This window comes from Haliotis rufescens, unplaced genomic scaffold (assembly GCF_023055435.1).
Source record: "Haliotis rufescens isolate VD_foot unplaced genomic scaffold, xgHalRufe1.0.p SCAF_5, whole genome shotgun sequence".
Lineage (NCBI taxonomy): Eukaryota > Metazoa > Mollusca > Gastropoda > Lepetellida > Haliotidae > Haliotis > Haliotis rufescens.
Window position 1 is genome coordinate 44,323,791 of NW_025964223.1, and position 23,582 is coordinate 44,347,372.

The window sequence follows — 23,582 nt, forward strand, 5'->3', positions numbered from 1 at the left end:
AGGTACTGAACTTCCGCTAGGGCAGATCACTTACATTGACAATGTAAAGATTATATTCACTGAGCAATATATTACTATATAAATCGTAATTAAATATAACATAATCCTATACTAAACACATATTGGTTTCTTACTGACAAAGCGTGGTGGTAAGCGAGTTGAGATGCACATGTACATTGTTCATACCTAGTAATAAGGTTATTACATAATGCTCACAATAGTTCTCTTGAAATCATCGTAATTCATGATATATAAATTTCAAGAACTCCCTCACCACTGTGTAGGCAGTGATAGCACATTACTGTAATTCGTGTCCATTTCTTAAATATTTTCCATTATCTGGTTTTGTCATTTGAGAAACTTCTTTTGATGATTTATTGTCAATCATTTATTTCTAGGCTTGTTGTTAGCATAACTTCGATCTGATACCACAATTTTTCAAACATAAAGGATTCCACTTTGATGAACATGTCTATTGTGTTGGTCTAGCAAAGGTATAGTCACCAGAAGAATCTCTCATATTTCCTGCAGTGTCATAAGGTGAACTAAGTGTGTCCGAGTCGATGATTCCCCTAGAGAAGTGATCGAAGTTGTCTTCGCCAATGTGCTTGTCGATTCTACTTAGTTGTGCTACTGATTTTGTCTCAGACGCAGCAGTGTCGTAGTCATTCTGGAATGATTCCCATGTCGTCTTTTGAAAACAGATTGTAACCATAGCCATATTCTCCAACACGTCCACCTGTGTGCCCGGGTTTGGAAACTGAGGCTGTTGTATTATAGTCACTGGTCAGTTGGAATGGTTTGTCCTCAACGTGACCATAATCGCATTCGGTAACAGATGCTGATGAGTTGGTGCTTGAATCGTGTCTCCCAGCTGGTTCACTGGTGGAATAAGTGTCTAGCGGATGTGCTATACCATCGGTAGGGTCATAACATGATCACGTGAAGTGTTGTGTGCCTTCAGATTGTCTCAGTCATGGTCATTACACTGTGGGATATCACTGGCTGAACATAATGCATTGTCAGTCTTCAGGTTCTTCTTCTCTTATGAAGCTGTATTGGCATATTTATGAACAAATCCATCCATGGTTACCTGACGAAATCAATACTGCAGTCGTATATACTGATACCATAAATATATTAATGATTGTTGAGTGATCCACGAGCGTTTGCTCATCCTACTACATGCAGAATATATTAACAGTAACCCGCAGGTAATTCCGTCACACACTGAGGGGCAATACTTTGTTGTACACAGAGCTGTGTTGTGCGAGCAATGCAGCAATAACACAACACAATGAACGATGAACACGACAGCTTTCCATCAAGTTCAAGTTACAGGGAAGTAACACGGCGTTTGATTAAGAAAGGTTATGTGAATTATATATTATGATATATCAATTGTATGGGGTCTTTACACAGATCGTTACAAATGAGTGTACATGTAGTTAGATGATGGCGACATAAGTATGAGTTGTGTGAGTGAGTAATGGTTTTACGCCGCCTTTACCAATATTCCAGCAATATCGCGGAGGGGGACACCAAAAATTGGCTTCACACATTGTACCCATGTCGGGCATCGAGCCCGGTTCTTCGGCCTGACGAGCGATCGCTTTAACAACTAGGCTACCCAAGTATGAGTTGAATATGAGACCCTTTTTTATTAATGTGCAATATCCAAAGAGTAGTGCTCGCTTAAATGCTATAACTGTATATACTGTGGTTTGTCTCTTTATTTAAACACCATCAAAGACACGTATATATTTAATTTGTTCAATCAAAACCTCTATGAAGGTAAATCTTTAGGATCATAGCGTCTTCTGTAGGTTCGTAACTCTGTAGAAGATGTAGCCTAGGTAACCTTTAGTATAATGTGAAAATAATAATAACCTAAGGGCTAGATAAAGAAATAGTAATTTATTATATGATAAGGCATGACAAAAAGCTCGTGCAGGATTTAACTATATACAAATTAGCTTACAGAACTACTTCCTATGGTTAACTGTTCATTGTACAGTTACGTCCCAGTCCCACGCTGGCATCAATTTTACTCTTGTACCCGTGAATCCACTGATATCGATGTTAAGCAATTAAAGTGGTATTATCTTATCAAACACACAGCATTTTAGTAACTGACATCAAAAAGGATACTAATATTCTATGTGTGTGAATTGCAATTTAACAGCGAGACCAATGAATTCATCCTGTAACTGATATCAAATAACCCGTGAAGATCCCCATGCAACCCATGCTACATCATAAAATTGGTTGAAATCAACTAACCAAAAATGCACCAGAAAACATGACAAAAGATGATGATGAACTATTATTAAATATCCTACCACAACATATATAACAAACTAATGTTATAATCATATTCATTCCTTGGTTGCTTGTCCAATTCAGTTGAACTACCGCATTACCATTTTCCCTGTTGAGATATCGGATTTCGTTTTACACTGTGTACATTGTACAACTACAAACATATCTGACAAGCCAATGTTTCTATTTTCCTCGTCTGTTGGAACTACGATAACTGTGTCAGTGTTATTGTCACGTGTACATGGCTGTAACTGTGAATCACAATTACAATTCCCCTTCCTGCTTCACTGATAACGTATGTGAGAGACGTGTGATTTGCAAACATGTGTATGACGAACATTACGCGGATGTTATGTTACAGATAATCGCCGACAGCCGAAGTGGATGTTCAGTAAATTTTGCTGATTTCTTTTGGGATATTAATATCAAAAGCTCAGCTCTAAACGCCTCTACCTCCTCTGACTTGAACAGCATGATTCCACATTTGTCATGCAAAGTCGAGTGATTTGGTTACAAGCATTACATAGTGAGGGTAGCAAATACAGTGTCAGAAAATGTATAGATCATATAACACAGCAGTCTTCCTCCTCGCTCTGAAATTAAAAACAATGTCATCGTCCTTGACAAAAGTGTAATGCTGAAGCGTAATGTCGGTATTTATTTCAAGCATTAATAGGATACAAACTGTTCAGAAAAATAAATGGAAAAAAGACGAATTGTAGGAACTGCGAAAAGCCTACACCATAATTTATATACAGTACACGTATAGATTGTGACCGCAGGGATGTTTTAAGCAAGTAGTTGCAAAAAAGGTGGGCTTAGTAGTGAAAGGCGCGTCAATGCGTTAAAGGTACAATTTAGAAGAAAAAAATACCTCCTGCAGGTTTTTTTGTGTGTGTGCGTATGTGTGAAATAGAAAGGACACACAGAACTACGTTTCTCTCGGTATCACGCCTGGGACAGATACTACTTTCAAAATAACACGGATAATTATGATATAACATGGTTATCATATAATTTAATCATGTCTGTGTTACATTTACCTCTGATAAAATAGGTACAAAAGTTTTAAATCAAAGGTTCTGGTAATCTGGAGTAGCCGCCACATCATGTGCAGTATCCCCTTGAAACCCGGAAGTCTGTTCAATAATGTCATAGTTGTTGACATCACCCCCAGCTGACATACCGGAGTAGCTGGGGTGTTCAATAGAAGCTGGGGTGTCTCCTTGTTTCTTCGGGGTAAGATCATACCGGCGTCTGCAAGGACACGGGATCTGACATTTGAATCAATCTTTAAGACAATCACTAAAGGACGTCAGTTTCCCATTGCGATTCCCCACATGAATAAATAGGTAAATCCCATGCGTGGTGTCCTCTACTGTGGCAGGAAGGATTTCTAAATAGTAAAGTCACCCACTCCCTCACTCATATCACAACTGAGATGGACGTTATTACTGTCTTTTCAAAGTATATTCCTTCACTAAATGAGCCCAAAAAGGTAGATAGTGAATGTGCTTTTAAATATACCTGACAACGAGGACGTACACTGCAAGACAGACCAGGATGACGATAACCACTCCGACAGCCACGCCTCCCACAAACACACCAGCTTGAACAAGAAAATAACCAGTGTGTACTCAACAAGAACTAGAACATTCTTAATTGCCATTCAATTAAACTAACATTTGAAAACAAAACAGTACATTTGACAAACTTCCATTAACCATGGACAATACGTGATTATAAATGGATGCAAGCAAACGACCAGCAGTTACATATTTTTGCTTAACAAGTACAAATACCAACAAAACTTGTCCAAACATTGTGAACAATACTGAATGTGCATATCTTAATATGTATTAGTAAGCTCCATTATTGCCACCCATTAACACCAGAAGGTAACCGTTTGTACTATTTTGAACAATTGTACATGAAATGGTGAATAATGAAATGAATAATCCATACCTGGGAATTGTGAAGAGATGGATATCGGATATCTGTCCTTATCTGGCGCAGTGTTGAATTCCCCTGTCAAAAAAGTTGACAAACGTTTTCTTCTATTCAAACAGTAAAACCAAGACACAAATATATAGATTTCGACATATAATCGTAAATTTGGAAAACTCAAAGCAAATAGTTAATCACAAATTCATACTATTTAAGACTCATTTTGTCACATCGCATTGATTATGATTCAGGCTGTATATGCTGTTGTATCACCATAACAACTTATGTACCATACGGATATAAAAACATGGTAAGCGACAGTGAAACAAACAAACTGGAGTTTATGACGAGATTCCTGTGGAGGAAGGTACGTATTTGTCTTTTGAACAATTACATAAGAAATTCTGCAATGAATAATGCATACCTGGGAATTGTCGGGAGGTGGATATAGGAGATGTACTATTAGTGGACTCGGTGGTGAATCCCCCTGTTAGAAAGTGGATAAACGTGTATGTGTTATTCATGATCCACAATGAGTATAATCGAACGATGAAACACACCAAAACTATGTAATGCAATGTATATAATAAACTTTTCATACAATCTCAAACACTTGTTGACATCTCATTGACAATGATTAAAGCTATGCGTGGGAATGGTCTCAGTGGAATATCCCCTGTTCCAGTAAATGTACATGGTGAAATTGTACTCATTTCCAAGCTGGCGAGGAACCTGTCTAGAACACAATCGCCAGAAAACTTTCCTCGAGGTTATGATGAGATCGAAATGGACTCTGGGTCAGGCTTATGATTTATTTTAAACCTTCACAGGAGCAAGAACTTTAATAAACGCTGTCAATTTTACGTACAATATGTACTGCGTGACAAGAGAACGAAAAGCATTTTGGTAAATGTAATTCAGAAGAAACCTATAACATTCGTTTGAATTCAAACGTTTTCCATAGAGTGGGAGAAACATATTTACGATTTTTCATGACTTTTTAACTGTACGGATATACACATATGAGTCACCCATTAATGAAAAGGAACCTAATATGTTTAATTCAGCCTTGCTATGCTCTGCATGTTTTACCCATTACTTCAGAAGGGTGCATTCATAATATGATACTACAAGCTCTACATTACATGGTGAAACATACCATGGAGGAGCGAGTATTTGAAATGCAACACAATCTGCACGTAAATGCTGCTCTTACAGACAGAATGTATCGGTTTTGACAACCAAATAAATATCAATTACAAGCCCTAGGGAATACCAAAGCCGACAGGTAACAGGTGTAAGTTTTCCTTTCGAGGAAGTTCTTGATATTAGAATAATAATTGTCAATTAGCCATTGCGGAATTTATCATTTCAAGAGACTGGGCTGAAGATGTATGGTGCCTCCGATTTTTGTCATACTTAAACAGGCGTGTGTAGCCTTATGGTTTCAATGCGAGGCTGCTATTGCTTTAAGCTCATTGTAGATATATTTTATGATCTTAAGAACTGCAATGAACTACCCAAAAGAAAACCATTAATTGTCTCATCCAAACACATGTATTACTTGTTGTCACACGACTGCTGTCTTTTGTTGAGGAGACATGACAGGCTCTTGTTCCTGTACTTGTACCTGTTTGATCACAAACACACTTTGGATATTCAGACACAAATGTTGAACCTGACATTAGCACATTACGCATTATGTACATATACAATAAGTACATGTATATGTACACTTATACAATCAAAATCTGAATTTTACATCTGCCTACCTGCGCTTGCTGCTTGTTCACACTTCACATCAAAAGGGTCGGATGCTGCAATATGACACACACGTCCCAGTTAGCATTCAGACGTTGGCCCAACGTAGGTACTGCCGCGGTCGGATTTCTAACGTTGGCCTAACGGTGTTACACCATTGGGTAATATTTTGGAAATTATATTCAAGGGAAACAACTCTAAATTGAAAGCTTTTCCAAGAGGGCGCTGTGTTTCGTCCGCTTCTGCTCGAGCAGATCACGCGGCACAAGCACAAGCTCGGCCATTGGAGTACTGTTTTCCTCGAATATAACGGTAAGTGATTACTTAATGTGTTCTTATAATGTTCAACATTTTTTTACAAATTATACCCGAGAAGAAATAATCATTGTTCATTCAGAAATGCCAACTCTAACTTAAGGACCGAAGCCGAACAATATGTCGTCAGGCTGATGGCTTGCAAATGTAGCGTACTGTCATCCCCAACAATTCGAGTTGGTCAGTATCATATATATACAGTATAGTTGGTTGTGATCATGAAGAGGGAAAGTTTGTGTGTGCCATATATCGCATAGGTTGCAGTGTCGATCTAAGTTCTAACAGTGGGAGGACACCGAACAGAGGGCGACCACGTGACCATCCAAAAAATGCTAACTGTGGTATTTGGGAATGAAGATTGGTTGTTTTAATGCTCGCGTAACATGAAAAGCAAACTCAACCAAAAAAGGTTAACTTCGCTTTTGCTTGTAACAAGTGTAACAAATAAAATATATAATAATGAAGTTTCTACAAACCCTGAGAATTATGTGGACATGGCTTAGACATGTGTTTTCCTCAAGTTGAGTAAAGGTTGTATCTATCTGACAGTATACGCTATTCTATCTCCTTGATTGAATCTTCATTGATCACCATCCAGGCTTGTTCCCCCAGCCTTAAACATAGCTGCCCAACGTTTAACAGTGGAATAGCTAGGGTACTTATCCCAATTCACTTGTGACATGCGGTCATGAATTTCTTGGGGAGTACTTTTCTCTAAAGCAAAAAACTTGATGACTGCCCGGTACTCGTTCTTTTCCATTATTATGTCCATTTAGACTCCTATCACGTACATGTGGCTGTCACTGATATACAAACGGCCTGAACAGACCAAATACACTTGCAATGAACTACTAAAGAAATTTCCTAAATTGCCTACTTCAGTTTGTTATGGCCCATAGTTGAAAGTTAGTCAGGCTTAGAACTGTTTGACCAGTCTCGTGTATTTGTTTAATAGATGTAAATTGTGAAATAATAGCTGGACACAAAAACAACACTGTCACAGTGACAAATAAATCTGGTCAATCGAAATACACACTGACTTTTGATTTGATTGCATCAGAACTGAGAATTTCATAGTCTACTTTTGAAGCTATTAATGTAAATACAATATCTGGGTTTGTGTGTACCCTCCTACAGGAAGCATATTGAAATTATATAGATACTACGAGCTGTATTTTCTGCACAATAGCATATACACATACACTTCTCATTCTTACCATTAATCAGAAGCCAAATTAAGGTTAATGATGATCTGGGAATATCAATGAAGTATAGAAATGTCGGGAGTTCCGCTCTTACGTTGAGTCTCTCAAACGGTTGGAAGACAGATGAACAATTATTCGTTGTGATGACATCCCCAGGTAGGACAGATAATTTTGAGAAGCATTGCCCTGGAGTTCCTCGTCCTGACCGCGCGTCAAGAGCATACACTGATATGCTTGTAGCAGCGACATTAGACTTGAAGCTGCAGGTATAATTGTCAGTTTGTGGTGTAGAATTAGGTATCCTTTGGTCTCCGTGGGTGAGTGAGACTTGCGACAATCCCTCTGCAACACCTCCACTGATGTTCAATAAATCACCTTCTGCAACATAGTTTCAATCATTACAACCGTTAAGATAAACATGAGTGTCTTGAAGGTACCATATCCTAATCATCTTCGTTATCATGCCCAGAGAAGACTAACATAGTTAAGAACAATTCATGACTGTCGGATGAAATTTTCAACCTTTCTAATACGACTAGTATGACTTTATGTCCTATGCCTTATGCCCACAAAACACTTTACTTTAGAACTATTCTTTGGACACAATATTATATAAAGGAATTGAAAGGCTTCCAAGAAACAAAGAGCTTGTTTATTATTATAATGTGAGCTGAAGTATAACAAGGACCATTCTGGGTTAGGCCAGCAAATACCAATTATGGTTAAACCTGTGAGACATGCCCTCTGTTATAAGGCAGAAATGAGGGCACCTACAGTAGAAAAAAACGAATACAAAGAAACAGTGGCATTAACATAAATTTATTAAAAAATGAAGGACAGCGTCTTTAGTACACCCGGGCTGAATGCATTTTAGGTCAATCCAGCTTTACAATGATCGCAACATTCAGCTTTTCTTCGCCCAGAGACAAACCTCATTGGTAGGCTCCTATATATGGCGAATTGTTTTTTCCTTGAATGACAGTGCACAAAGCTCTCTTTTAGGATTCTTTAAAGACATTGTGTGAGACACTGCACACATGCATGGAGCTATGGCCAGGCACTTTCTTGTTTGACACATTCTTGATAGTGTAGTCACAAGCCTAGTTTTCAAGAGAAGTCATACCATTCAGAACGCAATTAAAGCCACAGGGAAACCACCATTCAGCCGAATCATACCAAGTGACGGTCTGTTGTTCAACGCTGCACTCAGCAATATTCCAGCTATATGGTGTGACGAAATGTCAGCTGAAAATGTAAGTAGGGGAATATTCTATTAACTCTCCATTCCTGATTTAAAATGGGTCTGTCGTCCACTTGACCAATGCCATGTCTGTTTAAGTATCAGTTGTGTATGCATGGCCACACATCAATAACATACAAGTGGATAATCTTTTCGTTGTAATTATGTATAATATCCTCATTTGATTCTGAAAGTGATGATAACCACGTGACACAGGACACGCTATCCTTAGAAAATGTCCTCCGTTCTGTGCCAAAGGCGGTTACTCTCAGACAGAGACATCGCAACCCATCTGCACTCTGCTCCACTCAGTGACAAGTTAGTAATCAGGGGATGTTGATTTCACAAACCTATCCAGATATACTCGAAGAAGAGTTTTACATTTGTCATCTAGTTTGTGCTATGTCACGTAGTTACCGAAAGGAGTGGAACATCCAGTTTTCAGTGCACGAGCAATAAATATAAGTTGTTGCAAAGAATGGAAACAATACCACATGCCGTTTGTAAATTGTCGAGGACAATATAACTTCTAGATTATTTCACAAGATGGTACCACAACCTTCCGATCACGTTTACGTATAATTACATCTTTTCCCGAAAACAACAGTAACAACTAAAGTCCAGTTATTCAGCCAATACTAACAATAAACACTTACTTTCAGTACACAGATATCTGACAACAGAGAATGTAAGACCTGCACTACGCCGTGTGGCACGATACACACACTGAGTCTCTGTTGAGCAGTGGTTGTAGAGGGAGACCAGCTCGGTGTTGTTGAACCTGTGATGTCCACGTTCTGTCACATTGTCCAGGTTCACTGTGCAACTAGTGAGAGCAGCACCGCACTCTGTATTGCCAGTGTAGTACGCATCATAGATGGCGATCTGCTGGTTGCTGTTGCATCTGATGTCATGATGAATACAAGAGAGGCCACGGGAACCCCAGCATGCTTTACTGGTCTTTGTTGCACCTACATGGAGGACACGTCACAACATGCATGTGTGAACACATACTGTGAGATGAAATTTGTTTGAAAATAGTATTTATGATTATAATATCGCTGTCAATATTGTCCAAAACACAATGTTTTCGATTATATACAATCAGACATTTCATAAATGTTTAAGTAACTTTTTGGGAAAATGTAAGGATCGGGCATAGTATGTGGATACCATATTTATGTACATATGCAAGATTGACACTACTGTAACCGAGCTTGGTTATCGATAATATTAGCATATTGTCGGGCAAGATGTCACACAATAAAGAAGGCTACACCTCGTTTCCCTCATCCATGTGAGGGCACCTACAGTAGAAAAAAACGAATACAAAGAAACAGTGGCATTAACATAAATTTATTAAAAAATGAAGGACAGCGTCTTTAGTACACCCGGGCTGAATGCATTTTAGGTCAATCCAGCTTTACAATGATCGCAACATTCAGCTTTTCTTCGCCCAGAGACAAACCTCATTGGTAGGCTCCTATATATGGCGAATTGTTTTTTCCTTGAATGACAGTGCACAAAGCTCTCTTTTAGGATTCTTTAAAGACATTGTGTGAGACACTGCACACATGCATGGAGCTATGGCCAGGCACTTTCTTGTTTGACACATTCTTGATAGTGTAGTCACAAGCCTAGTTTTCAAGAGAAGTCATACCATTCAGAACGCAATTAAAGCCACAGGGAAACCACCATTCAGCCGAATCATACCAAGTGACGGTCTGTTGTTCAACGCTGCACTCAGCAATATTCCAGCTATATGGTGTGACGAAATGTCAGCTGAAAATGTAAGTAGGGGAATATTCTATTAACTCTCCATTCCTGATTTAAAATGGGTCTGTCGTCCACTTGACCAATGCCATGTCTGTTTAAGTATCAGTTGTGTATGCATGGCCACACATCAATAACATACAAGTGGATAATCTTTTCGTTGTAATTATGTATAATATCCTCATTTGATTCTGAAAGTGATGATAACCACGTGACACAGGACACGCTATCCTTAGAAAATGTCCTCCGTTCTGTGCCAAAGGCGGTTACTCTCAGACAGAGACATCGCAACCCATCTGCACTCTGCTCCACTCAGTGACAAGTTAGTAATCAGGGGATGTTGATTTCACAAACCTATCCAGATATACTCGAAGAAGAGTTTTACATTTGTCATCTAGTTTGTGCTATGTCACGTAGTTACCGAAAGGAGTGGAACATCCAGTTTTCAGTGCACGAGCAATAAATATAAGTTGTTGCAAAGAATGGAAACAATACCACATGCCGTTTGTAAATTGTCGAGGACAATATAACTTCTAGATTATTTCACAAGATGGTACCACAACCTTCCGATCACGTTTACGTATAATTACATCTTTTCCCGAAAACAACAGTAACAACTAAAGTCCAGTTATTCAGCCAATACTAACAATAAACACTTACTTTCAGTACACAGATATCTGACAACAGAGAATGTAAGACCTGCACTACGCCGTGTGGCACGATACACACACTGAGTCTCTGTTGAGCAGTGGTTGTAGAGGGAGACCAGCTCGGTGTTGTTGAACCTGTGATGTCCACGTTCTGTCACATTGTCCAGGTTCACTGTGCAACTAGTGAGAGCAGCACCGCACTCTGTATTGCCAGTGTAGTACGCATCATAGATGGCGATCTGCTGGTTGCTGTTGCATCTGATGTCATGATGAATACAAGAGAGGCCACGGGAACCCCAGCATGCTTTACTGGTCTTTGTTGCACCTACATGGAGGACACGTCACAACATGCATGTGTGAACACATACTGTGAGATGAAATTTGTTTGAAAATAGTATTTATGATTATAATATCGCTGTCAATATTGTCCAAAACACAATGTTTTCGATTATATACAATCAGACATTTCATAAATGTTTAAGTAACTTTTTGGGAAAATGTAAGGATCGGGCATAGTATGTGGATACCATATTTATGTACATATGCAAGATTGACACTACTGTAACCGAGCTTGGTTATCGATAATATTAGCATATTGTCGGGCAAGATGTCACACAATAAAGAAGGCTACACCTCGTTTCCCTCATCCATGTGAGGAAAAGGAAGGGTCTGGAGCAAGTCAACATTTCCAGGGAACGAGGAGGAGTGAGTATCACTACAGAGCAAGGTGATGTCTTGAAGCCTCAACTGGCCGAACAGCAATGAATACAAATCTACACATATTAGTAAGTTAAAGCACTCGTTTCTGTATGATAAGTGGTAATTTTAAACGTTAGTTCTTGATCGTTACTGTCAATGTATAGCAGGATATATGCTATATTGAAGAGTATTGCATGTTCTAAAATTAACACACAGTTAACGTTGGACTTCATGAACTACAAGGTAGCGGTCATCACGTTCAACATACTCGATGGTTCATATTCACACGAACAACAACGTCCATCTAGAATAGATAAAAGAAATAATCTGTTAAGATGATTACCAGATTATATTCTTTATCCTGGTTCGTTATATCCGAAGTTGACTATACTCCCATGAATACAATTTCTTCTAATCTGAATTATAAATTAGATCTAATGTGTGTACCTTAGCAAACACGGGTTTGAAGAACGAACATTCCCTGCAGCATCATGATCAATCAAAATGAACACGATCCAACATGATAGCTACAGATAACGCCACTGGAAACTGAAATTATTGTTCCATGTGCGTATGTCCCCTAGAATATATACACTGTGTCATTCGTCACCACTCGCCTCTTTCCGTGACCTGCAAGAAGGCTCGTCCCCCTATCGATGAATGCTATGTGCGAAAATACGACAAACTAATCAGAATGCGCGTATGATTTCAAGTTCTTCGTCAAATAATCCCTCCGAAAATAATGCTTGATTTTGCATATGTATGGCATCTTTACCCAAAACAAAGTAAAATGTGTTCAATCATACTGTATAATTCCGCACGTCCCGATGTGCTTTAAATTGCATCTGAAATATATTATAATATACAGGGAAGTATATGTGAACCATTACGCAACGATTTTTACAATTGTTTTAGGTATGCCCGTTTGCGCTAAGACGGAACCCGGTCGCAGAATTGGCCATGAGCGGGGCACAAGTCGCTATTCGGCTCCCTGAATAACACGAGTTTGTCACGAATGGCACTGTATGCAACTGGCCGACTACAGTGGACGTATTTGAACAGACATCTGGGCACTGTGATTTTGATGTGACAGACATTAAATATTGATCTGGTTGTATTGACTGCCCTTTCCTTATTATGAAACTGGATACTGCATAGCATCAGACAATGGAAACCGATATTTAGTACGCTATGAGGAGAGAACTTCCTCTTGACATCGGCAATGCAAAGTTACCTGTAAACGTATTGACTTGACACTTGAAATAAATCCTTCCGCGACATATGTCTTTACACGTATAGAGCATGTCTGCGACAAAAATGCGTAAACAGCTTATCATAAATCAACAAATCCTTTGGTTTCCATCATTATGTATACATCGAATCACTGTACTTTATGTCAGGTGCTCACCTAATATTCACCATCTTCATTTTGATGTATATCTTACCTGTAGAAACTGGCTGAGGAATGTAGTAAATAAAGATGATACATTGCCAAACGATCACAAATTTCGCCATAATGTTGACAGCTCAACTCTCAACTCTCTATGATCAGCTCATCTGTAAATATACAAAATGTGTGAGGGTTGCATTATCACAAACAATTTACTTCCTTGTTGAATGACGTCTGCCCATAAGACCTAGATGGTTACAGTAATTTGCCTAAGAAGACACCACACGTTACATATATCTCAGTGTGGATAACATCGAAGCTTTAGAAACCATAAGCAGTCAAGTTTGCCGAACACGGTCACATTTCAACCTACATGTATCAATGCGACCATCGTTGCTTAATTTGACCTGATTTCTGACCTGTGTTCTGTACATAGGATCACATTCTACCACATAGACGTACAAACTGAATTACTAGTCTAATGCACATGTGACGACGGCTATACAAGGTTGTCAACAAGGAAGTTAAACTGGGGCGTTAGGTTTAGGTCAGCTTGAACTCCTTGTGTAACTCACCTGACTGATCAGTCCGTTCAACTGCACACAACCGACCTAGGTGTGATGCTTTCTTACAACATCTGTACACAACCACATTATGTGTTGGTAAATTATCACTACTGTACTTAGTACTACTTGAGTAACACGGCTGTCACATATGAAATCTTACGTCAGTTATTTAGCTTAAACCTATTAGATATCGAGACAACACCCGTATACATAATTCAACCCTAAGATACAGCTATCACATTGACATGTATAGTTCGGGTCTGATGGTCATACCAGGGACATCACAAACATGCCATTCATATACATCTGCTATACATACATGCATGATCACAGGCACTATAAATAAACACAAAGAGTTATGGGTGTCAACTAAGTCTTCTTTGTTGCGGATTGACACACAACGTTCAGGAGCGTGTTCGTATATATATAATTACTCCTTTAGTAGTAAAATTGATATCACAGGCAGTTCGGTGTGATATGTATACCTATCAGTTAGGGCTGTTGCCGCGGCGACCTCGTGTAGAGTTGCGTGCCTTATGGGTATCGGAATAGTTAACTATGATCGTGTGTTCGAGTCTATGATTCGCCCTGATTATGTTGCTGTTTGACAGCACCAGACCTGTGCTCGTTGTATCACCAAAGCGGTAAACGTCTCATACATGAATCCCTTCGGGCTTTACTCCCTAATCCAGCTAGCGTGATATATCTGAAATAATGTTTACAGCGGCGTTTAACCAAGCACGCTCTCTAATGGAACTTGCGGCCTATACAGCTGAGCATTTTAATATAAAAATTAAATAATGTCACTTAATTATACACAGCTGGTGTCCATACCCCGATAGAAATGCAACAATTACAATCGACTTTCGATTGTGTCGATAAATGGTAATGAGACTTCAGATAATTCACATCTTTTATTAGTACAGACTTACTGTTCGTTTTGTTACAGAGAAACACGATAATGCTCTGTGGTGTGCTTGCAGCCTAAACGTTTGTAATTCAAGTTATTTCAATCAGTATCATGTGAGAGTTTCGAATATGCTGAGAACAGGTTCAACTTTATAGTTCACTGACATACAATACCCCGTTCAGACACATTATACTGACTCCGAGTCGGCCATTCCATGGCATATCCCATTAATGCTCAGTTTATAACGTCTGTTGGTAGGGGATTGACACACCAGCATTCAGCTCTCTGAGCAAACGTTCTATCAACTACGCCACGGAGAGTGTCTTTGTGGTAAAGTATACTCACCCCCATACACACAAAAATCAACTCACACAATATATGCATTAATAACAATGTTTGGATGAAGGCAATATTGGGAAACTTTCAGTTTCACAGTTTCGAAATAGTAGCGTTACACACTCTATACTACGATCCTTCTAATTGTATTGTCATACATGTACGTCGTTGTGGTTGAGATAGCATATCTTATTTTTCAGTATGTTCGTATCAAACAGCCCGAATAACAGAGTGTCCCAATTTTTTTTTATATGACAACCGTATCTGGTTCAACGTAATAATGTTGTGTGTGCCTGATAAAAGTTGGAGGTTCAAAAAGTTCTGGGCCTGACTAACTTTCAAGTATGGGCAATAACAATGTGAACTAGTCAACATACATGTAGTACATTGTTAAAGTAGTTCATTGCACGTGTATTTGGTCTGTTGAGGCCGTTTGTATATTAGTGACAGCCAGTTGAACGTGACAGCAAGTGTATAGGGATAGGAACCCTATCTATTCCACTGTTAAACGCTGAGCAGCTATGTCTAAGGCTGGGAGAACAAGCCGCGAACAAAGCAAGCCTCCATCAATTAATATTCAATGAAGGAGACTGTCAGATAGACGTATTACCATTGTTGAACTTGAGAAAGACACGTGCACAGGTCTAAGCCATGGATCCATTGAAACTATCTTGAACATTTACAGATACATGTATATAAGATATCTGCTCGTTGGGTGCAAAAGTTTCTAATTCTGATCTTAAGGGAAAAAGTAACTGACATTGCCAGAGAAGATTAAGAGCTAAATGAGGAGGATTGCGTCAAACTCAAGAAGAGATCAGTAACGGATGATGAAACATGGGTTTACCACTATCATCCCGAGTCAAAACGTCAATCCATGGAATGGCACCATTCCACTACTCCGGCACCAAAGAAATTCAAGTCTTCAAGATTAGTGAAGAAAGTCATGGCTACTGTATTCTGGTATGCAAAGGGTGTGATCCTTTTTGATTACTTAGAAATTCAAAAGACGGTTACCGGTCGCTACTATGTTGATATGTTTCATCGCCTGAGAGATTCTATCAACGAAAAGCGGCGAGGAGTGCTGACTGCTTCGTGGAAAGCGCTATGACGACAAGGATGACCTCGAAGGTGCCTCAAATGGGGTTTTCAGGGTGGCTTCAGAAAACCTCTTCCTGACTAGAACTAAAAAAGCTTCACTATCGATATGAGAAGTGTACTGAAAAGCAGGTAGATTATGTTGAAAAATAAAATTTAAGACACTTTCACATAATTTATGTTTGTTTTATTAGTCAGGCTTAGAACCTTTTGTCCAGTCCCCGTATAACGTAATATTTTGAGAAACTACACCTTCCTTCGCTGATAAAGCACATACCTGAATCGGAATATTACTCTTGGTACTGGGACACAAACCTTTTTCCTAACTATTCCGCATTTACTGCCCAGCTATATTTATTGTGTTTTTAATGCAGATGCCTTTGTTAAAAGCTATAGAAGCTTCGTAACAGAGGAAGTACTTCAGAACTACACTTGACGACAAGGAACTACAAAAAGGTTACCATGTGTGTGCCAAGTCGCGTTAACTTTTTTATGCACGATGTCCTAGCGGTATGGAGATCAGTTCTCAGTTTCATACCGGTTGTATAACTGAATTTGTATATGGAACCATGCGTACAGCATGACAATTACTTGCTATTCGTCAGTTTACAACACACATTACACGGTCAAACAATTTTGGGCACCGCTTTTGCAAGTTATTTAGTACAATAATGTTTTATTAAAATCTTTTTCAATTTGTTTTCACCATTTTCCCTATTGACAGTCGTTGTTACGTGCGTCACTAGGTAATTAGTACGGCATTGACCTTGTTGATTGTCGTATACTTTAAGGATTTCTGTGGCCAGTGGCGGACGTAATTCAAACTCCTTCCTTACTGACACCGCATCAAATATATTTGCGTACCGATTACATAACTCTTATGGACAGGGTGGGGTGGTAGTTCACCGGACGACACTGTGTATATTGGGCGGCTCCTTTGATATCTTCTCCAAACATACGTTTATTAAATGACCCCATTAAACGATGATACACATCTCGATGAATATATCCAGGCACTAATTCATCTTTCATAAACATTTTTTCGTCTTTGTGCTTAATGTATCCACATATCAACGAACATTTGTAAAACATGTATCCACAAAAAATAAACATTTTCAGGCTAGGTATTTGCCCACAGCAACACCTGCTTAACTGTTTATTCACGCGTGGTGTGGTAGATCGTAATTGACCGAGAGCAGGTATTGTAGAATCACCTGTGAATAAGGCCGACACTGTAATTAGATACAACGTACTAATGAGAATTATCATAAGAAGGCTGTTGTTTTTTCTGAACTGCTACCATTTTCATACCAAAAGTGACAATGCAGTTAAAAGTTGCTTTATTGTCACAATATTCTCTCACGTTTTCCTCAATCGCATTGAAACATAATTCCCACTGGTCAGTTCGACACCGCCTGTAGTTAAATAATTATTTCGAGATTTCGTTAGAATGTAGGATATTCAGCCAAACGTTATGCAATAAAAGACGAATAGTTTTTTTCATAAAAATACGCGCACGCGTACCTGTATATTGCATACCTAGTGTCACGTAATTTCCCAGTGTGATGTATCAACGGGATATAAAATGGGAAATGAAATAGAAACTAACTAAAATTTAATGTTGTGGAAAATAACTCCAATGAATTGGAGTACACGCACATGAATTCGTATGATAAACTGTCAAAACGTTTTGAGAGTTAAGTCAGGGTTCATTAAAGATCGCTACAATATGTAAAACAGGTGAAATTTGTAGAACTTCTATAAAGGAATCATCCAACCAAATGCCCTTTTTAAATAGTAATGTAATGTTATAATATAAAGTATATTTCACATGATACAATATACTTTGCACACATTTAGTTGATGCTTTAAAGGGACTGACGAAAACATGGGCGAAATATTTTAATAACGCCGTAAAATAGTTGAAACATGTATCATGCTTGTAGACACACCTTTATGTATTTGCGAAACTGAAACTGTTGAGCAAAGGAAAATATTCCCGCCCATGGGCCAAACTTTCTCGTCCAGAGCGAAATATTTCAGTAACGCCGTAAAATAGTTGAATTAAGTTAAAATTTGTTAAATTATGTGACATGAAACTTCTAAGAACACCTTTATGTATATGCGACACTAAAACACAAATTTTGAGCAAAGGGAAATATTCTCGCCCATGGGCCTGCCCCTGGGCAAAACCTTTTCTCGCCCATGGGCGAAATATTTCAATAACTCTATAAAATAGCTGAATTAAGTAAAATTGAGTTACATTATGTGCCATGAAAATGGTAAGAACACCTGCTTTGAGTAAAGGAAAATATTCTCGCCCATGGGCAAAACCCTTTTCTCGCCCATGGGCGAAATATTTCAATATCACTATAAAATCGTTGAATTAAGTTAAAATGAGTTAAATTTTGTGTCATGATACTAGAACAAATACATTTAATGTCTTTGCGTAACAAAAACATGAGTTTTGAGTAAGGGAACATATTCTCGCCCATGGGCCTGCCCATGGGCCAAACCTTTTTCTCGCCCATGGGCGAAATATTTCAATATCGCTATAAAATCGTTGAAATAAGTTAAAATGAGTTAAATTTTGTGTCATGATACTCGAATAAATACATTTAATGAATTTGCGAAACAAAATCATGAGTCTTAAGTAAAGGAACATATTCTCGCCCATGGGCAAAACCTTTTTCTCGCCCATGGGCGAAATATTTCAATATCGCTATAAAATCGTTGAATTAAGTTAAAATGAGTTAAATTTTGTGTCATGATACTTGAATGAATACATTTAATGTATTTGCGTAACAAAAACATGAGTTTTAAGTAAAGGAACATATTCTCGCCCATGGGCCTGCCCATGGGCCTACCCATGGGCAAGACAGCATCTTTAATTTTGTAAATACCTTTAACCGAGACTGGGCAAAGACCGTAGAGTTTCTAGACTTTTGGGTTTCCAGAATTAAAATGGGACGTGTTATACCAAAATGTGCTGGAAGCTCTGAGTTACTATCTGGAGGCCACGATATTAACACTGTAATAATCTCCCATTTTAGATAGAAACCCGCATACATCCACACATATAACGACCTGCATCCCGTGCATTAACACATATTTTTCTTACTACCTCAGATAAGATAACAGGCATGCATAAAGATTATAAGGTGATCGTTCAATTATTGTTTTCCCATTCCTACTTGGGGGAAATATGTTTGTTCAATTCAAAAACTAATTAATGTGTTTGAAACACTATGGGCCTATTGTACATGTGTCACATGAATTTTCAAAGTTCTTTATTCACCGATGAAGTTTGTTCAGATTGGTGCGATTGACAGATTATTGACCACAGGACGAATCTAGGATTCGCACCGAGAACCATGTGATGCCTGATGGACTCAACTGTATAAAACATACGTTATATAAGGTTTTCATGAAGCCACTTTGAACTGAAATAGTTCAGTTATATAATGGCGCGTCAGCTTGATGTGGGAAGACAGCAGGAAGAGATGCAGGTCTTAGGCGTTCACTACTTTGGTGAAACCCACGAGCACGTGTAAGGTGCAGACAAACCGTGAAACGGCGATTAAATAGTAGAACCAATAGTCGTGCATTTTCGATGAAAGGACAATTGTAATGCTTGACATTAAATCCATCTCTATAAAGCGAGGAGATAGACCCACTGGAATTCTTGTCCACATGCAGCACGCAAAGCAAAGTAAGATGTATCGCTAGCTATTCTTATAGAATATTGCATGTCCGTCATCAATCACGGCAAACTATTTGTTGATAACACAACTAGACATGTTCGTGTGGTGCCAGATGACACTATATGGACAATGTGTGTAAGATTCCTATTCTTAAGACTACACTTTACTGTCAAATACAGTAATGCATACAGTCAATGTATTGTGACGTCATGACAAAGAATGATGCGTGGGCGGCAGATAACACAATGTATATGGATCAATAATAACTCCTATTATTTATACATTCATTATATACACCATCATATCATTATTTGATCGGTGTGGAAATGGAAAGTTTTAGATTTAATTTATTAAAACTTCACCTGCATGAGCCACCTGAAGCATGTAGAACACACAGGCGATAGTACTCCAGTAGTTCATGGTCGCAGTGAGAGCATATCAGTCATCGGTGTTTAGGCCGTCTACAAGGAAATGAAATATAGTGTCTGTAAAATGTCACACAGTCTTTGTTCAGCCGGTAGGTAAGTGAAATACAATGGTTTTGACTAACAATGATTTTAACGAACAATGACATCACCAGTTTTCCATTGATTGATTTTCGTCAATTATAATGCACATATTCCTGTCACTACGCCCAGAGTAGAGTAGGGGACGCGGTATTATCTTACGTGGATGATCGTTGGATAAAACAGTTATGCTTCATCTCCCCATCTTCTCTCATCTTTCCTCGTGTTGAGCTGCTGCCCTGCTGTCAACTGGCAAACCACGCTTAATTACTTAATTACCAGTCGTCCCACCTTCAGCGTATCCTAAGCATACAATGACGACATAATTGTTTGTGTTAGAAATATTTAATTTTCAGACCTTTAGACATTACTCTTATATATGCATTTCACCCTGCTGTGAACAGCTACGTCGCATTAGTCCCGTGGGTGTCACGTGTCAGGTTATTTCCAAAGCGCCCAATATTTAAGGTTTTGGTTTGGTTTGGTTTGGTGTTTTTACGCCGCACTCAGCAATATTCCAGCTACATACGGTCCGTAAATGATCGAGTCTGATTGATATCATGAGCATCAATCAACGCAAATGGGACTGATGACACGCATTAACCAAGTCAGCGAGCCTGACCACCCGATCCCATTAGTCGCCTTTTACGACAAGCATATATAGTCGCCTTTTATGGCAAGCATGGGTTGCTGAAGACCTAGTCTACCCCGGATCTTCACGGGTCCAATATTTTAGGATGAAGATTGAGCGGTGACCATGTGTGACCTTGTCGATAGCGTGTCATCGTAACCGGACGGCGTGGATCGTTGCACACGCGTAAGATACAGGTTGCCAGACCGCCGGGATGTTGCTGGTGTGAAACAATATTCACTCTCTCCTCGGCCATTCTGACTACACTCTTAGCTGTGTGATTTGTGACTCAACACACTTGCCGTAGTTCACCTGGCGTAAAACGTCCCGTCGCATTAGTCCCGTGGGTGTCCCTGATCAGGACAGTTGAAAAGCGGCCAGTATTTTCAGGAGTAGGATTGGATGGTCACAATATATATTACCTTGTCAATAGCCTGGTCATTGCATATCCTCAAGATACAGGTTACCAGGCCGCCGTGATTTTGCGGTCGGAAAACAACATTCACTCGCTCTTCTACGCTAGGAAGTTGTTAGAGGCGAAGGAAAATCCTACTGGAAGTACCTTGTGTTTGTCGAATGTTTGGGCCCACCTCATTCTGGGTGTGCAAAGCAATAACTCAAATTTAATTCCACTCAGGGGACGAGCGCGTCTCTATAGTAAGGCCCTTTTAGGAAGTAGCCCAGAAGTCGGAAGCAACGCATGGATACCCCGAGGGAATATTTAAGCTTTATCACAAATGTTCAGCTTTATGCGGAAGTACAGCAAGTAAAAAACGTTTACGACCTCTAGAAACCCACCAGCACGTATACATTATGCCATGGGAGCACCTAGTATAATAAGGGAGAATAGGGGATTCAAAACCATGATGAGGGGAATTCCCCATCTTCCTGTGCCTCAGCACATGCAGGTGAGGTGAGGTGAAATGGGGCTGAACGTCGCGTCCAAGATTATTGCACTTACATAACTTCGTGGGTGCACGTGTGTCTGGCTGCTAGTCCGGACCGATGCCGATTAATAGAGCTAGTCCACTTGGATACCATGCCACAGTTTAACATGAATACCCCACTCAGACACAGTGTACTGACTCCGAGCCGACCAGTCCTTGTGTTAGCCCCTTAATGCCGAGCGACAGACAGGATAACAACAAGTACCATCTCTTAACGTCTGTTGGTAGGACGCGGCCGGGGAATGAACCCTTGACCTTCCGCTCTCCGGGCGGACACTCTACCACTAGACGACGGGGGCGCCCCCTCACACATGCAGAGAGAATAGTGGCTCATACTGTGCCCCTGCCCCATAATATAGTTATAAATCGGCTTTATCACCCATTTGATACCGAAACTGTGTTACAGGAGTGCGGACAATATATATCTAAGATCCCTTTGTCTTCTACTACCCCAGCAATACATGATTTTCAGATAAACACAATCTTCCTTACCTGTATTAACTGACTGAAGGGTGAAGCATAAAACTGGGAGCTGAAAACTTCCAACAGCTCATACACGTAGACATTGTGTTGACATTTAATCCGCCATGAAGTCGCCTACAAGGAAGTAAGGAGACATGAAAACTCCTATGTCACCTTACTAAGCAGGTACATCTATACACCTGCATGCACATCCAACCGGAACATGTTTTTTCTCGCTTGTACATATATGACAAGGACAGAAATGTAAAGACATTATTGTAATGAAGGTACTTCTCACATTATATCGACGTTATAGACACCGCCGCCTCCGTGGTCTAGTGGTAGAGCGTCCGCCCGGAGAGCGGAAGGTCCGGGGTTCGATCCCCGGCAGCGTCATACCAAAAGACGTTTAAAGATGGTACTTGTTGTTACCCTGTCTGGCGCTCAGCATTAAGGGGCTTAAAAAAGGACTGGTCGGCTCGGAGTCAGTATACTGTGTCTGAGTGGGGTATTCATGTTCATGTTAAACTGCGGCATGGTATCTCAGTGAGCTAGCACTATAAATCGGCATCGGTCCGGACTAGTACAAGCAGCCACACAAACACACACACGTACATGCACGTCGCTATATAAGTGCAATAATAGATTGGACGCGACGTTAAACCCCATTTCACCTCACCTCACCTCGACGTTATAGATAATAAAACCCGGAAGCTGTGATGAGAGATGATGAACGAGTTCGCATCTTTGTAGTGCTGACAAGCCGTATAAGTGTTCATGTAGAAATGATCAACGATCAACATTTACATGTTTGTACGCGTGTGTGAGACCAAGCTTCACTACATCTAATCTATAAAAAGAGAAGACACAACACGATATCCCTTCCACAAGTTTTATAGTAGTTGGCTCGATTAAATACAGTATGCTCCATTTTTTAACGATATGTATATAAAATATTTTGGAACTCAATTACAACAATGCTGATGCTGATTTAATTCCAGTGAGCCAATAAGGTGATGAGAGTGCGAAAACTGAAGATTGTAACCCTTTGTCAGTGTTTAATTAAAGGATCGTCACTCTCGTTCAAAGGCTAGAAAACGTCCTCTGCCGGAAAATGACG

At 39.5% G+C, this 23,582-nt stretch overlaps 1 protein-coding gene across 1 annotated transcript; it reads right to left on the reverse strand.

Moving 5' to 3' along the window:
• Positions 1 to 1,898: 1,898 nt before the first annotated feature.
• Positions 1,899 to 11,994, reverse strand: LOC124139992. Its single transcript, XM_048384306.1, has 8 exons — positions 11,991 to 11,994; positions 11,224 to 11,538; positions 7,563 to 7,928; positions 6,042 to 6,086; positions 4,694 to 4,756; positions 4,288 to 4,350; positions 3,850 to 3,931; positions 1,899 to 3,579 (listed from the first exon to the last, which is right to left on the reverse strand). The coding sequence occupies exons 1-8, from the start codon at positions 11,992 to 11,994 to the stop codon at positions 3,396 to 3,398; spliced, it is 1,122 nt and encodes a 373-aa protein (XP_048240263.1). The 3' UTR covers positions 1,899 to 3,395.
• Between the last annotated feature and the right edge of the window lie 11,588 nt (positions 11,995 to 23,582).

Coding starts and splice junctions, on each gene's coding strand:
- LOC124139992 (XM_048384306.1), bottom strand. Junction 7,929..11,223: donor CAGATATCTGTGTACTGAAA/GTAAGTGTTTAT, acceptor ACTATGTTGCAG/AAGGTGATTTATTGAACATC. Junction 3,580..3,849: donor GTGTACGTCCTCGTTGTCAG/GTATATTTAAAA, acceptor GTGTCCTTGCAG/ACGCCGGTATGATCTTACCC.